Source organism: Rhinopithecus bieti, unplaced genomic scaffold (assembly GCF_001698545.2).
Source record: "Rhinopithecus bieti isolate Rb0 unplaced genomic scaffold, ASM169854v2 scaffold_26603, whole genome shotgun sequence".
Lineage (NCBI taxonomy): Eukaryota > Metazoa > Chordata > Mammalia > Primates > Cercopithecidae > Rhinopithecus > Rhinopithecus bieti.
In genome coordinates this window covers 1,010,599-1,024,346 of record NW_016812252.1, presented here as the reverse complement: position 1 = coordinate 1,024,346, position 13,748 = coordinate 1,010,599, and the positions used below count along the sequence as shown (strand labels likewise).

Sequence of the window (13,748 nt, the reverse complement as noted above, 5' to 3'; positions counted from 1 at the left end):
TGGATTCATATTTAGGTGTCATAAAGTTTATAGTTGAAAATGTAGACTCATATACCCAAGTAGTTCCAAATCATTCTTAAAAGTTTTAAAATAACTGAATCCAGTATTGGTTTCTTAATTTTAATTAAAGTTTAAAATATAAACAAAATTCACTTCCTAGCCATATTTCAAATTTCAAATGCCATATGAGACTAGAGGCTGGCTTACTGGACAGTACAGCTCTTTACCATCTGGCGCCTGTTCTCTGCCTCATCTCCTGCTGCTCTCTCCTTTGCTCATTCTGCTCCAGCTGTAATGGCCTCGTATTCTTTGATTATGGCAAATACTTCTCATTTTAGGGCATTTGAATTTGCTGTTCTTTTTGCCTTAAAGCTCTACCCCAGATGGGTGCACAGTCTGCTCCTTCACCTTCTTCAGGACTTCGCTCAAATGTCACCTTTTTAGATGTTCTTTCTCTTACCAACCCATTTAATATCTGTACAAATTGCCTTCTCTCCCTGCCTCTTAGATTTCTAGGCTGCCTTCTGAAAGAAGAGAGAAGAGGACTGGGAGGGGAGAGGTGACCTGATCTACAAGGGAAAGCAGTGAAATATCAGAATTGTCCTATACAGATAAATGAATATGTTAGACAAAAGCGTAGAGTAAGATAAGGTTGAATAAGTGATCATATCCCTTCAGCTTGCTTGCTGTCTGAGCAACTTATATGATTATTTTTGTGTATACATGACAACCCTTTCAGATATTAAGCTTCTTAAATGCGAAGCTCTGCCTTAATGTCCTCTTACACCTTCTTTGGCATCTAGCATGTAACTTTGACCAAAAGGCAATGTGAAATATCCAATTACGGGCCACCTATTGGTTAGCTTTTTGTGTTTTACGTCCTGTGGTTGCCTCTGTATCCTCTGTTCTTTTCAGTGCCAGCAACTAGTATACTTGCTGATTGTTTTCTTGTGTTGGCTTCGCATGCCCTATGGCAATAATTGTGACATTGATTCTTTCTTTCCTTGTCCATCCTGGTACACTCTTCCTCATTTTCCAAAGCCAGTTCTTGAAAGAAGCCTTCCCTGATTCCCCTGGTTTACAGACGTCCTCCCCAGTGCCGCTTTTGTGTCGTGTATACTATAATTCTTATATCCTTATAGGAAAATCATCATTTAAGCATAGTAACAAGAGAATATGAGTTCTTGAGAACAGGGACTGTGCCTTACTAAATTTTTCTTTATTAAAGATAAATTTATTTTTAATGCTTTCCTCGGTGCATGTTATATTGAACGAACCAGGCACAGAGCAGCAAAAGAATTGCTATTAATGGGGGAAATTTATGTTAAGATACACATCATTGAGAGGTAAGAGATGTGGAGCTATAGAGAGTAAAGGTAGAGAGAACAGTAAAATCAAAATCAGTCTCTGGATAGGAGGGTCTGAGATACTTAGAACTTTTACTATGTCAGAAAGCCAGGAAAACATATACTCAAATGGAGTGGCAAAACTTACCTGTTCGTATTATAGTAGTGCTTTTTTCAGTTCTTCTCTAGCTTTTGCTCTTCATATATTGTTTCTTGATATGTTTGTACAGTTATTTGTGTCCTTACTATACATTTGATGATCTGACAAATGAGTAAAGATCATGAGATGCCCCATTTGTAAACTGAGGGATTGGGCAGATTATTGTTGAGAGTCCTTCTAACTGTGATTCTGTTATTCTGAGGAAAACAGATTCTGTTAGCAGGTGCTTTAATGGTACCCGGTGGGCACAAGAATTTTCATCACTTTTGCCTCTTTGCTTCTACTGTTTGTTCTTTATAAATGAAGTACATGCTAACAGCAAGCATTTGAGCTGGATGTAGTGGCAGACACCTGTAGTTAAGTTACTTGGGAGGCTGAGATGGGAGCTTGAGCCCAGGAGTTTGAGATGAGCCTGGGCAAGACCGCATCTCTCTCTCTCTTTTTTTTTTTTTTTAAAAAAGGCAGGTATTTGAGTTGCCTTTGAGGATATTTCGGTAGCAAATTCAGAATATGAAAATATGTGTTGGCTGGGCACAGTGGCTCACGCCTGTAATCCCAGCACTTTGGGAGGCCGAGAAGGGCGGATCATGAGGTCAGGACTTCGAGACCAGCCTGGCCAACATGGTGAAACCCCATCTCTACTAAAAATACAAAAATTAGCCGGGTGTGGTGGTGCATGCCTGTAATCCCGGCTAATCAGGAGGCTGAGGCAGGAGAATTGCTTGAACCGGAGAGGTGAAGGTTGCAAGTGAGCCAAGATCGTGCCGCTGCACTCTAGCCTGGGCAACAGAGCAAGACTGCCTCTCGGTGGAGGGGGGAAGAAAGTATGTGTTGACTTGGTTAACTATATTATCAGAAAACTACAGTTTGTGTAGTTGTCCAGAGTTACTTTTGGTGGCTCAAAAGTTTAAGCTGGCACTGTATCTTGGTAATTAACTCTTTTACTGATTTGGAGTTCTGAGTAAATTGGAAAAGTTATTTCTTCCTCCCTATAATAACTTATTGCTAACAGTGGGGGAGTATATAAAGATATTTCAGCAGACATCAGAAAAAAGAAGCAGGGGACAAAACTTTTTCTCTGGTTCTTAAATATGGGTTCTTTGTTTTAAATAATGTTAAGCATCAAAAATTAAATATTAAAAAAGTGACCCTCCAAAATAAGTATTACAAGAAATAACACAATAGAAAAACTCCACAATACAAATGAAAAGGAGGTAAGTGTCTTCCCTTTGTACTCTTTCTAATTCTACCCACCCTTATCCAGTTCAGTTGAGACAGCTTGGGTGGCCTACAGATCACTCTAATTCTTAATTGTTTTCCTTCACAGAAAGTGTGATAACTCCTTTATTTATTTTTACTTCTGCCTCCAGCAGTGAAGCTCCTCTATGTTAGTCTAAGGATTTCCTCTTGTACCTAGACTACCCCTTACAGACTATTTCATGAAGTCCTCACTTCCCTGGCTGAGAGCCAGATTTTGTCCTTTAGTGTGTACTAAATTACAGAAGTAATATTCCTGTTAATCATATGTATGTGACACCCAGCAGTTAGTGAGGAAACTTAGCTTGCTGCTAAGTATATATGCTAACATATATGCCTAGGTCTTCTGTTGGCAGAACTTCAGGGCTCACCACAAAGGTCCCACTGTCTAGCTATGTGTTTAGTGAGAACTAGGTGTCTTCTTTCTTCTCTGTCTTACTGTTTATCTTTGTCATGAGCTTTTTTTCAGACTAATAAATTTACAAAAATATACTTAATATCTTCCTGATGATTCTTTTGAATGAACAAAGTTATGCGCTTTGTAATTATGTTGATTTTCCAAGCTCTCCTGCTAGTTTTAAGACATAGTAAAATGTATACCATGGACATTCTTACTTTTGAAATTGGGCATTCTAAGAAGAAAAATATTGATCTTTGACATCTTGAACTAAACACTACAGTTTCCCATTATTTTGATACCTGAGAGAGAAAAGTCACCTGCTTAAGTATCCCATATCATAAGGAGACAAAACTAAGTATTTAATATAAATTTTAATGCATCTACCTTAAGTTACATTATCTAGTCACTTGATATTGTGGGTGATGCTGTGAATTTGTGATTTGCATGGCTTCAGATGTCATAATTTTTCCCCCCACTTTCTAGGAAGTAACAGCTAGCAGTCGCCACTATGTTGACAGGCTATTTGACCCTGATCCCCAGAAAGTTCTACAAGGTGTCATGTAAGTAGTATGTATTTAAGAGTCTATCAAAAAGTTGTTTGTTTTCATGTTTTAATCTGCCAAATATTTTAATTTTGAAAATACAGGGTTATACCGTTTTTCTTTCATTTGGCTTCTTGCTAGAAAGACTGCTTGACATTCATGACGTTTAATATTTTACTGTAAAGAATTGTCTTTTGAATAGTTGTTAACTGACATGGTTAGCTTCATTTTTTTGTAGAATGCTTGTTTCACATTAAAAAAAATGTTTTCTTTGGAGAATGCTTTTGCTTCTTTAATATCCACAAAAGCAGGAGAATAAGATTGATGGTCTTTCGTAATTGGAACGCAGTGAAAGAATAGACCAGTAGGATTTTTTGTTTTGTTTTTGGTTAACTCATTAACTGTCACCAAGATTGAGTCTCCTGATGATGTTTTAAATTTAGAATTTAGAAAGCTGTCAGAAAATTTAAACTCTTAATAACCTTAATGCCTTTTTTTCTCCAAAATTTCATGTTTAATGAGAGGAAACATTTTTAAGCCACATACCAGAGGTAATTATGCTCTTAAAAAATTAAGAGAAGCAAATAGGATAAGGTTTCACATTTATTCCCTTTCATTTGAGTTTCAGGTTATCATACTCTTAGCACATTAGTTCTAAGAAGGAAGGTCTAGACTAAGGCTCATCGTGGAGTTGGGAAATGTGAAGGATCCACAGGCCTGAACTGTGTCTGTGGGAAGAAAGACACAAAAAAGGGTCAAGATACATTTGGGTAATGGTGAGGGCGCCAGTGAGGGAGGCCTCATTCTTTTTCTCTAATCCCATAAGCATTGTCAGCCAAATAGTACTTTAACTGTGCTCAGCCATGGCAAGGCTAGGATGCTTTGTTTATACAAGTTTCTTCAGACTGCAGTTCTTAAAGCCTCTCTCCCCAAAGGCATTGTAGGCTTTGGAGTTGTGAATTTATAAAGGGAGGTAAGATAAAAGTGCTGTAAAACTGCTTGGCTATTCAAATTGAGCTGCAAGGGAAGGTGAGAAGCTGGTTAGGATCCACCCGAGATACTTGACACTTTACTTTCATGGCCTCTCAGTTTACAAAAAACGGTGGCATTTCTAGTGTTCTCATTATGTTAACTTTGTCTTTGTCCCCTTAGGCAGGAGAGTTTATAATTATTTAATCACTCCTTTTTAGACTAGTTTAATTATTACCAGGAAGAATGGTTTATTAAATCCATCTATTAAATAAATCAGTTTGGGTTGTACCTACACACACAAGTTAGTCAAGGGGACAGGTTTAACTTAACACTCTTCCTTAGACAGATACTCTCCACATGCAACCAGATAGCTCTGTGTATAAATAATTCTAAATATTACTTAAAATTTCTCAATAAATGGTTGAAAATGTTAGACTTATTAAGTGTTCAATAAATGGTATTAAAAGCTGACATCACTGCTACCATGTTTAGGGGAAAGCTAAGTTTAGTAATCAAGGATTCTGTGTGATAGACTTGTAGAATTCTCTATTTGATAGGAGTAGCTGATTCGAATGTTGTCACTTTGAGAAATTTTTTACTTACCAAAGAACACTGTAGTTTTCAAAATTGATAAAATACGAAACAATAAAAGTGGGAAAGATAGAATTATGACCAAGCAGCTAAAATGTAGTTTGATAGCCTTAGTGTCTTTTGAAAAACTACCAGTCTGAGACCTAATTAGCTGTCAGCTAGGCATAAAGAAATGTTTGTGTGAAGGAATGGTAGAGTAGAAAGAGCATGGGCTTTGGAGTTGGACAACAGTGGGTTGAATTCCTGATTCCGACATTTTCTAGTATGGTCCCTTTCTAGCTGTTTGCTTGGACAAGTTTTGTAATTTCATTGAGCCTCAATTTTATCATCTGTAAAGATAAGATAACACTGCCTATATTGCCAGGTTCATGTGAGAATTAAATCAGAATTATAAAATTCAATGTCTGATACAATGTGGATCAGTTGGCACTTAGGTGGTTAGTTGTTATTGGCCCCAATTTAAAACAACTTAAAAAAGATAATTCTCCTCAAAGAAGAGAAAGGGGGAAAAAAACAGAGGAGACAGTTCAAACTAAAGTAGAAGAGAGAGGGGGACTAAAATTCCTGACTCAGACAGGAGAATGTGACTGATAACACATTCTAGTAAACGTGATTGCTACTAAAATACTAAAATCTGTTTATAGTTTGAAGGGGACAGATCACCCAATATTTTTTCACTTTATTTCAGAGTAATACTGATCTTATGGAGATATGTGTAGTGTGATTTGATAAAGCTTCCTTTTCTCCAGATAGAAATATTTATTCTTCATGACTTCTTTCTTGAACTTTGTCACTGTCTGAAAATTAATTGTACGTGGTCAAGAGAATGAAAAGTGAATTATTTTCAACATTATCTGTCTTTAATTTTTTTTTTTTTTTTTGAAGCGGAGTTTCACTCTTGTTGCCCAGGCTGGGGTGCAATGGCGCGATCTCGGCTTGCTGCAACCTCCACTTCCAGAGTTCAAGTGATTGTCCTGCCTCAGCCTCCCGAGTAGCTGGGATTACAGGCGCCCACCACCACGCTCGGCTAATTTTGTATTTTTAGTAGAGACGAGGTTTCTCCATATTGGTCAGGCTGGTCTCAAACTCTTGACCTCAGGTGATCCACCTGCCACGGCCTCCCAAAGTACTGGGATTACAGACGTGAGCCACTGTGCCCAACCAAAGTAATCTTGTTTAATACAATATGTATAGAAAAAGGGAATGAAAATGATATTTAGGAAAAGAGAGTTGACCAATTTTTTGATTTTTATATACCTCACAGTCATCATCAAGTCATACAGAGACCATTACTAGACCAAAATTGGTAGGTAGAAAGATGGGCACAGAGTATAAACAACCAAAGGTAGCCTATTAATTTTAGGGAAGGAAAAGGTAGAGGTTGAAATATCATTAAGTCCAAAATATTTAATTGAAGGAACATAAAATAATTGACAAAAATTGTAGCTTTGACTACAAGCTAACTAGAGTTTTATTTTACTGCCTCTATTAAGTTTGATTTTTCTCAGTAAATGTTATGAACATATACGAGGCATGGTGGAAGGCATGTGTAGTAACAGTTGCTTGGGAGGCTGAGTCGGGAAGATTGCTTGAGCCTAGGAGTTCAAATCCTGCCTGGGCAACACAGTGAGACCCTATCTTGAAGACAGATAAGATTGTGAACATGTATAACATACTAGCAGGTAAAGCAAAATCAGATTAAAGATGAATAATGATTCTTCATCATAGTCTACAGCTAATCTGCTAGCTGAGTTAGAGCTATAGCTCTACCCAAAAATATGGGGAACTTCTTTGTAGATAGCTCACATCACAGTGGACCATTTTACCTAGTCAGTGAGTATGCCTTGTTGAAAAATAACATTAAGCATCAGAACTGCTTAATTTTCAATTGTTGAAGAATGCTGAATTACCTAGAGATAACTTTGATAGTAGCACAATAGTTAGCATAAACTTGAATGGTCCTGTTGTGTAAAAGGTTTGAATACAAAATCAGGTTCTTTTCTCTAAAAGAGCAAAATTCCATGTGCATAACTGAATAGATGATCATTAAGAAAGGAGTAAGATACGAGCTGAAAGAAGAGGAAAGTCACTGTGTAGGTCATAAACTGTAGCCTTTGCAACTACAACAGAGAGTAGGTATGTCAGTTAAACTACCCTGCATTGCAAATTCTGAGCTTCCTGTAATATGGAGATCTGCATGTGACTTAAAAAATTGCAGGACCTTTTTTGGTGAAGTTATTATAGTATTGGTTCCACCATGTAAAATCTCTTACTTGAAGAAGAAGAATAACTGTTCATATGATTTTGTAAATCATGAGTGAAAGCTACTTAAACACTGTTTTTTTTTTTTTAACATAACAAAATTAGAGCACTTGATCAGGTTTTCATGTTAGTGAATTTCAGTGAAAAGATTAACAGAGGCCAGGCATGGTGGCCCATGCCTGTAATCCCAGTACTGTGGGGAGGCCAAGGTGGGTGGATCACTTGAACCCAGGAGTTCCAGCTTGGACAACATGGTGAAACCCGTCTCTACAAAAATAAAAATAAAAAAATTGGCCGGGCATGGTGGTACGTACGTGCCTGTAGTTCCCACTACTTGCGAGGCTGAAGTAGGAGGATCCCTTGAGCCCAGGAGGTGGAGGTTGTTGCAGTGAGCCGAGATTATGCCACTGCACTCCAGCCTGTGTGACAGAGTTGTTTTTGTTTTGTTTTAAAAAAAAAAAAAGGTTAGCAGATATCTCTACATGGCCCTTTGTTGATATTGCTATGTTGAAGAGCAAAAGTTGATATAAGCCAGTGTAGCTAGTTTGTAGTTTCAGAGTTTAATAGAATTAGAAAGCTTGACTAGACCTCTGGTGAATTCATTCAGGCACTTGTGGAACCTGCAGAGTCATGTGATTTTTTTTTTTTTTCCCCACCAAGAATCCACTTCTAAAGTGTCTTCTGAAGCATTTTAATGTACTGATATGAGTTTATTTTGGTAATGATTATTTAATTCTCTTAGCTCCAGGAAATTTTGTATCTTTGGTTTCAGTAGAATGTAGGCAGGTTCCATTTTCTTGGGTGAGCTAAAGATAAAATGAATTCATAATTCCGTAAAATGAAGCCTTTGGGTTTTGAGAACTTTTAAGTTAAAGGGTTAAGTTTTAGAATAATTGAAAGTAAGTATTCCAAAAAAATCATTTAAAAATTTTCTCCTTCTAATACATTTAATCAGTTTGTTTTGTTTTGTTTTGAGATGGAGTCTCGCTCTGTCACCCAGGCTGGAGTGCAGCAACGTGATCTGAACTCACTGCAACCTCTGCCTCCTGGGTTCAAGCAATTCTGCCTCAGCTTCCTGAGTAGCTGGGATTACAGGTGCCCGCCACCATGCACAACTAATTTTTGTATTTTTAGTAGAGACAGGGTTTCGCCCTGTTAGCCAGGCGGGGCTGTTCTCGAACTCCTGACCTCAAGTGATCCTCCCACCTCAGCCTCTCAAAGTGTTGGGATTACTGTGCCCCCCAGGCTTAATCAGTTATTTTTGAGGGTTATGGGTAAACATACACGAAAGTGACCTTAATACCAAATGTGATAGAGTGATCTGCATCTTACTTGTTTAAAACTATATATTCTGAGACAGAATTTGGTCAGAGAATTCGGTAGGCAGGATTATCCAGGAATGATTAAATCAAATTGATGTAATCTTTTCTTGCAGACAGATAAGCTGTTTGTATACATATGTCTATGTGATACTAACTTTGAACATCAGTACTATATATTTGTATGCATATGTGTATATATCTTTTCTTTTCTTTTTTTTTTTGAGACAGTCTCACTCTGTCACTCAGGCTAGAGTGCAGTGGCGTGGTCTCGACTCAATGCAACCTCTGCCTCCTGTGTTCAAGTGATTCTCCTGCCTCAGCCTCCTGAGTAGGTGGGACTGCATGCACGTGCCACCACGCTCAGCTAATTTTTTGTATTTTTAGTAGAGACGGGGTTTTGCTGTGTTAACCAGGATGGTCTCGATCTCCTGACCTCATGATCCACCCGCCTCGGCCTCCCAAAGTGCTGAGATTATAAGCATGAGCCACCGTGCCCGGCGTATATATCTTTTCAAATGTATAAAGCACTTAACGGTATGCTGCCATATTGTTCCATACTGTTCTGACACATTTTTTATGTTCTTTGGAATGATTAATTATATTTAAAGTGTTAATATCTACCAAAATATTTTGGTAGATTTTACTCTTCATTTTTGGAGAATGTAAGGTGATTTGTAATCATATATTGATAAAACAGAGTTAAATACATTAAATATCCTAATTTTGGAGCCAGCCTTTAATTTTCAAAATTATGTATTCACTTGTCATTAAGAAACCATAAAATGCTATGGAGAGAAGATTAAATATTTACAGTAAACTTTTCATGGTGTTTTTTAAATTTTTTTTTTTTGAGATGGAGTCTTGCTCTGTCACCCAGGCTGGAGTGCAGTGGTGCAATCTCGGCTCACTGCAACCTCTGCCTCCCAGGTTCAAGCGGTTCTCCTGCTTCAGCCTCCTGAGTAGCTGGGATTACAGGTGCACGCTACCATGTCTGGCTAATTTTTTTTTTTTTTTTTTTAGTAGAGGTAGGGTTCATTATGTTGGCCAAGCTGGTCTTGAACTCCTGACCTTGTGATCCGCCTGCCTCAGCCTTCCAAAGTGCTGCTTTTCATGGTTTTATACAGATCAGAACTGTATCTGAAACTACATATATTCCAAAAATCTACATCACAGAGTAATTTGTAAGAATGAACTAAATTACACTCAATTCTGTTTTTTCAGTTTATACATGTAGTTGATATTCAGTAAATGCCTAAGTTGATTTGAGCTGAATTTTGCTATAAATTTTCCAAGTGCCTCTTGAATCAAAGTCTTATGATAAAAATAACTTTAATTTGAATAATAGATCGTCATTAGCTAATTCCTAAAATTGGCAATTCAGTAATGACAATGGAATTAATTGTCATATAACTTTAGTTGGAATATGAATATACCTCATTCCTTAACCATGTATGATAATAGAAAGGTTACTATACTTGGATGTCTGGATGTTAATTCTCCAAAAAATGTCATGATAATTACAATTATAGGGACAGAGCAGTGTGTATGTTTGTGATTCTCACAGTCCAAATAATGTAAGTTGTTTACCGTGTTGCCCTTATTCTAGTTACCCACAAATACGTGTTTTTTTTTATTTTACAAATGAATGTTTTATAAACAGCGAGTTTTCATAAGTAGATTAAACTTCATACTCAGATTATAGTTTTCCATATCCAGTGTGGTTTTGGGCTACTTATACTAGTTAGACCAGAAATAAATATAGAGTGTTCCAAATATGAAGCAGAAAAGAGCTGCTTCAGGTACATGAAAAGTAATACTGGTTCAAAATGAAAATATAGTCATGCACTACGCAATGATGTTTCAGTTAAAGACAGTTATAAGTCAGTGACCCGGTAAGAATATAATACTGTATTTTTGTATTTAAATATGCTTAGATACACATTACCTACCATTGTGTTACAATTGCCTGTATTATTCAGTACGGTAACATGTACCTGTTTGCAGCCTACGAGCAATAAACTATGCCATATAGTCTAAGTGTGTAGTAGGCTATACCATCTAGTTGGTGTAAGTATACCCTATGATGTTCACACAAGGACAAAGTTGCCTAATGATGAATTTCTCGGAACATATCCCCGTCATCAAACAACATGTCCTCGTCGTTAAGCAAAGCATGACTGTAATTGATTTTTAGCTTGGGTCTCCAGTCTTCAATACTTTTAAAGATAATTTTGTTTTTAGGTGATATTAGGCTTTCAGTTAAAATGTATGCTACTTTTGACTGTTTAGAAATAAATGTATTTATACTTGATTGACTGAAATTGTTTTTCCAGCAGGTCTAGATCCTTTTTTTTTTTTTTTTTTTACTTTTTCTGTAATTTTAATAGCAACTTACAGCGCTTTTTCTCTTGGTTTTCATCACCCTTATAATGCTCTAATTTAGACATATGCTGTGGTAGGCACTGTACATTTTAATATTCAAGTCCTTTTTCTCTGCCACACTAAAAATCTCTTTGAGAGCAAAGAAGGTAGAAAGTTTAACCTCCATGTAAATGTGGCAGCTTATCAAGTCCATTTATTAGCATGCAAATTTAAGATTCTAGGCAGATTTTAGCTGAAAATCTTTCTCAACAAGTGCATGTTTGTAACATCTTAATATTGACTTCTTTTCTCCCACTCCCAAAAAATGGGATATCCCCAAGGCTTATTTATTCTTATCTCACCTCAAAGATAATTCAGTGTGTACAAAGTCAGAATCAATCCTTGTCTTGTTAAGAGATTTCTTCTCTAAGCTTTCTGTTGTTTCCTGCACCCATGTGCCCAGACATGAAGTAGTCACTCAAGACATGTCACGTAACACATTTTTGTACCTATTAAATCATCTTGTTAACTGCTTCCTCAAAATGACCTTTGTATTAATGATTCCGTTGGCTGCTCCACTAATCAGTTTTGTATAACTAGATACCTAGATGGATTGATTAATTCCTTCAACAAACATTTATTGACTGCCTGCCTAGTACCAAGCATTGTGCTAGTATGGGGGTATATAAAGGTGAATAATGTAGTCAGTGCTCTGGAGGGTCCAAAAATCTAATGAGATAGTCAAATAACTAAAGAGACCATCCATGATAGTTTACCTGGTGAATGCTATTTAAAGATAAAAATAGGAGGTCTGGAGATGACAAGGGGGGCATCAGCCACTTAATTGTCCCTCTTAACTAGTATTATAAGCCTTCCAATCCATTTCACATTCAGCTTATTTTCCTTATTCACTGCTTCCTTCATGTCCCTTCTGTGATCAGAAATATGATTGCTCCTTAATCCATCTCCCTTTAGTTTGTCTCATCTCCCTATCACTTTTCTAACTTTATGTTCCATGCCACCCTAAAGCGAACTTGTTTTTCAATTCAGGCTCCTTGTAGTGCCCCAGGAACATGCCATTTTCATTTCCAATATGGTCTTGTATGAACGATTTCTCCTTTTGCCCTCCCATCTGCTTATCCAAGTTCTATTTTCTAAGGTTTATCTTAGTTCTTAACCATTGCTCAAAACCTTTTAAGCTTATTGAGCATCTACTTTTCTTGACGTTATAAACACTCAGTTTATAATTTAGTACTGACTTATATAGACAGTGTTGTTTTTGCCACTCCAAGGATATTGTGAACTCCTCAGACCAGGCATCCCATTGTGTGATACTTTCATATGCTTCATAGAGACTAGCACAATGCTGAGCTCAAAAACTAGTTGTTGAATTTCAGTAGAAGTAAGTAGAGCATTTTCCCCAACATTAAAAGTTGGTGGGCATGAGATGACATTCTTTTGGTCTGCTGGGAAAAGGGTGTCTGACTAAAAGTTAGAAACACTTTTGTTTTGTATAAAATGGTAACATTAGGCCGGGCGCGGTGGCTCAAGCCTGTAATCCCAGCACTTTGGGAGGCCGAGACGGGTGGATCACGAGGTCAGGAGATCGAGACCATCCTGGCTAACACAGTGGAAACCCCATCTCTACTAAAAAAAATATATAAAAACTAGCCGGGGGACGGTGGCGGGCGCCTGTAGTCCCACCTACTCGGGAGGCTGAGGCAGGAGAATGTCGTGAACCCGGGAGGCGGAGCTGCGTGAGTGAGATCGGCCACTGCACTCCAGCCTGGGCGACAGAGACAAGACTCCGCTCAGAAAGAAAAAAAAAAAAAAAAAAAAAAAATGTAACATAAAACACAGAAGAAGGAAAAGAAAATGAATTTACTGAATTCATTTGTCTTTTTCATTGGTTCGTTGTCAATGCCTGATGTCCTGGTGGTAATGGAAAAAACAGTTGGCATGAAAGACATGGGTTGAGACTGTCTCTGTCATTTAATATTGGGTTCTGAAAAACCCCAATCCTGAGTTGTAGCTTTCTCCTCTGTAAAATGGAGTTAATATTACTCAAGGTTACGATGAAGATGAAATTAAGTAGTGGATATGGAATGCTTTGTAAATTTGAAGTAATATAGAAATCTGGGATAGTATTGTGTTCCCATCTTGGACGATAGCTGTGAATTTGCATTTTACAAAAATAATGGATATCTAGAATCACTATAATGAATGATCTGCTGACAGTAACTTCTCCGATATTTCCAGGTGAGATTGGCTTTCTTGCCTCTCAAGAGGAGATAGACTTTTATCTTAACAAAATCATGATTGTATTATGATAGAGGGCAACTAGGAGGGACACCTAACCCTGACCTGGGGGTTTCAGGGCATGCTTCCTGGAGGAAGTGACACTCAGACCTGAAGGATGAGTAAAGCTAGCCAGAGCAAAGTATGAGGGAGGGGATAAGGAGATGACAGAGAAAGAATAACTGCACTCTGGGAACTGAAAGAAGTTTCATCTAGATGGCTGAATGTTGTCATCTG

General features: G+C 37.5%; 1 protein-coding gene across 5 annotated transcripts in view; it reads left to right on the top strand.

The window, feature by feature from the left end:
* The window catches only part of ARMC8 (armadillo repeat containing 8), a 114,714-nt gene that overhangs the window by 19,105 nt on the left and 81,861 nt on the right, over positions 1–13,748 (top strand). For 2 of the 5 annotated variants that reach the window (XM_017895838.1, XM_017895839.1), the window contains one exon: positions 3,647–3,723. The exons of 2 other annotated variants lie outside the window; for them this stretch is intronic. In XM_017895838.1, coding sequence (XP_017751327.1) covers positions 3,647–3,723 — 77 coding nt within the window. Of the gene's footprint in view, positions 1–3,646; positions 3,724–9,311; positions 9,387–13,748 lie in introns of those variants that run through there. One more of the 5 variants, XM_017895842.1, reaches the window with a different exon arrangement.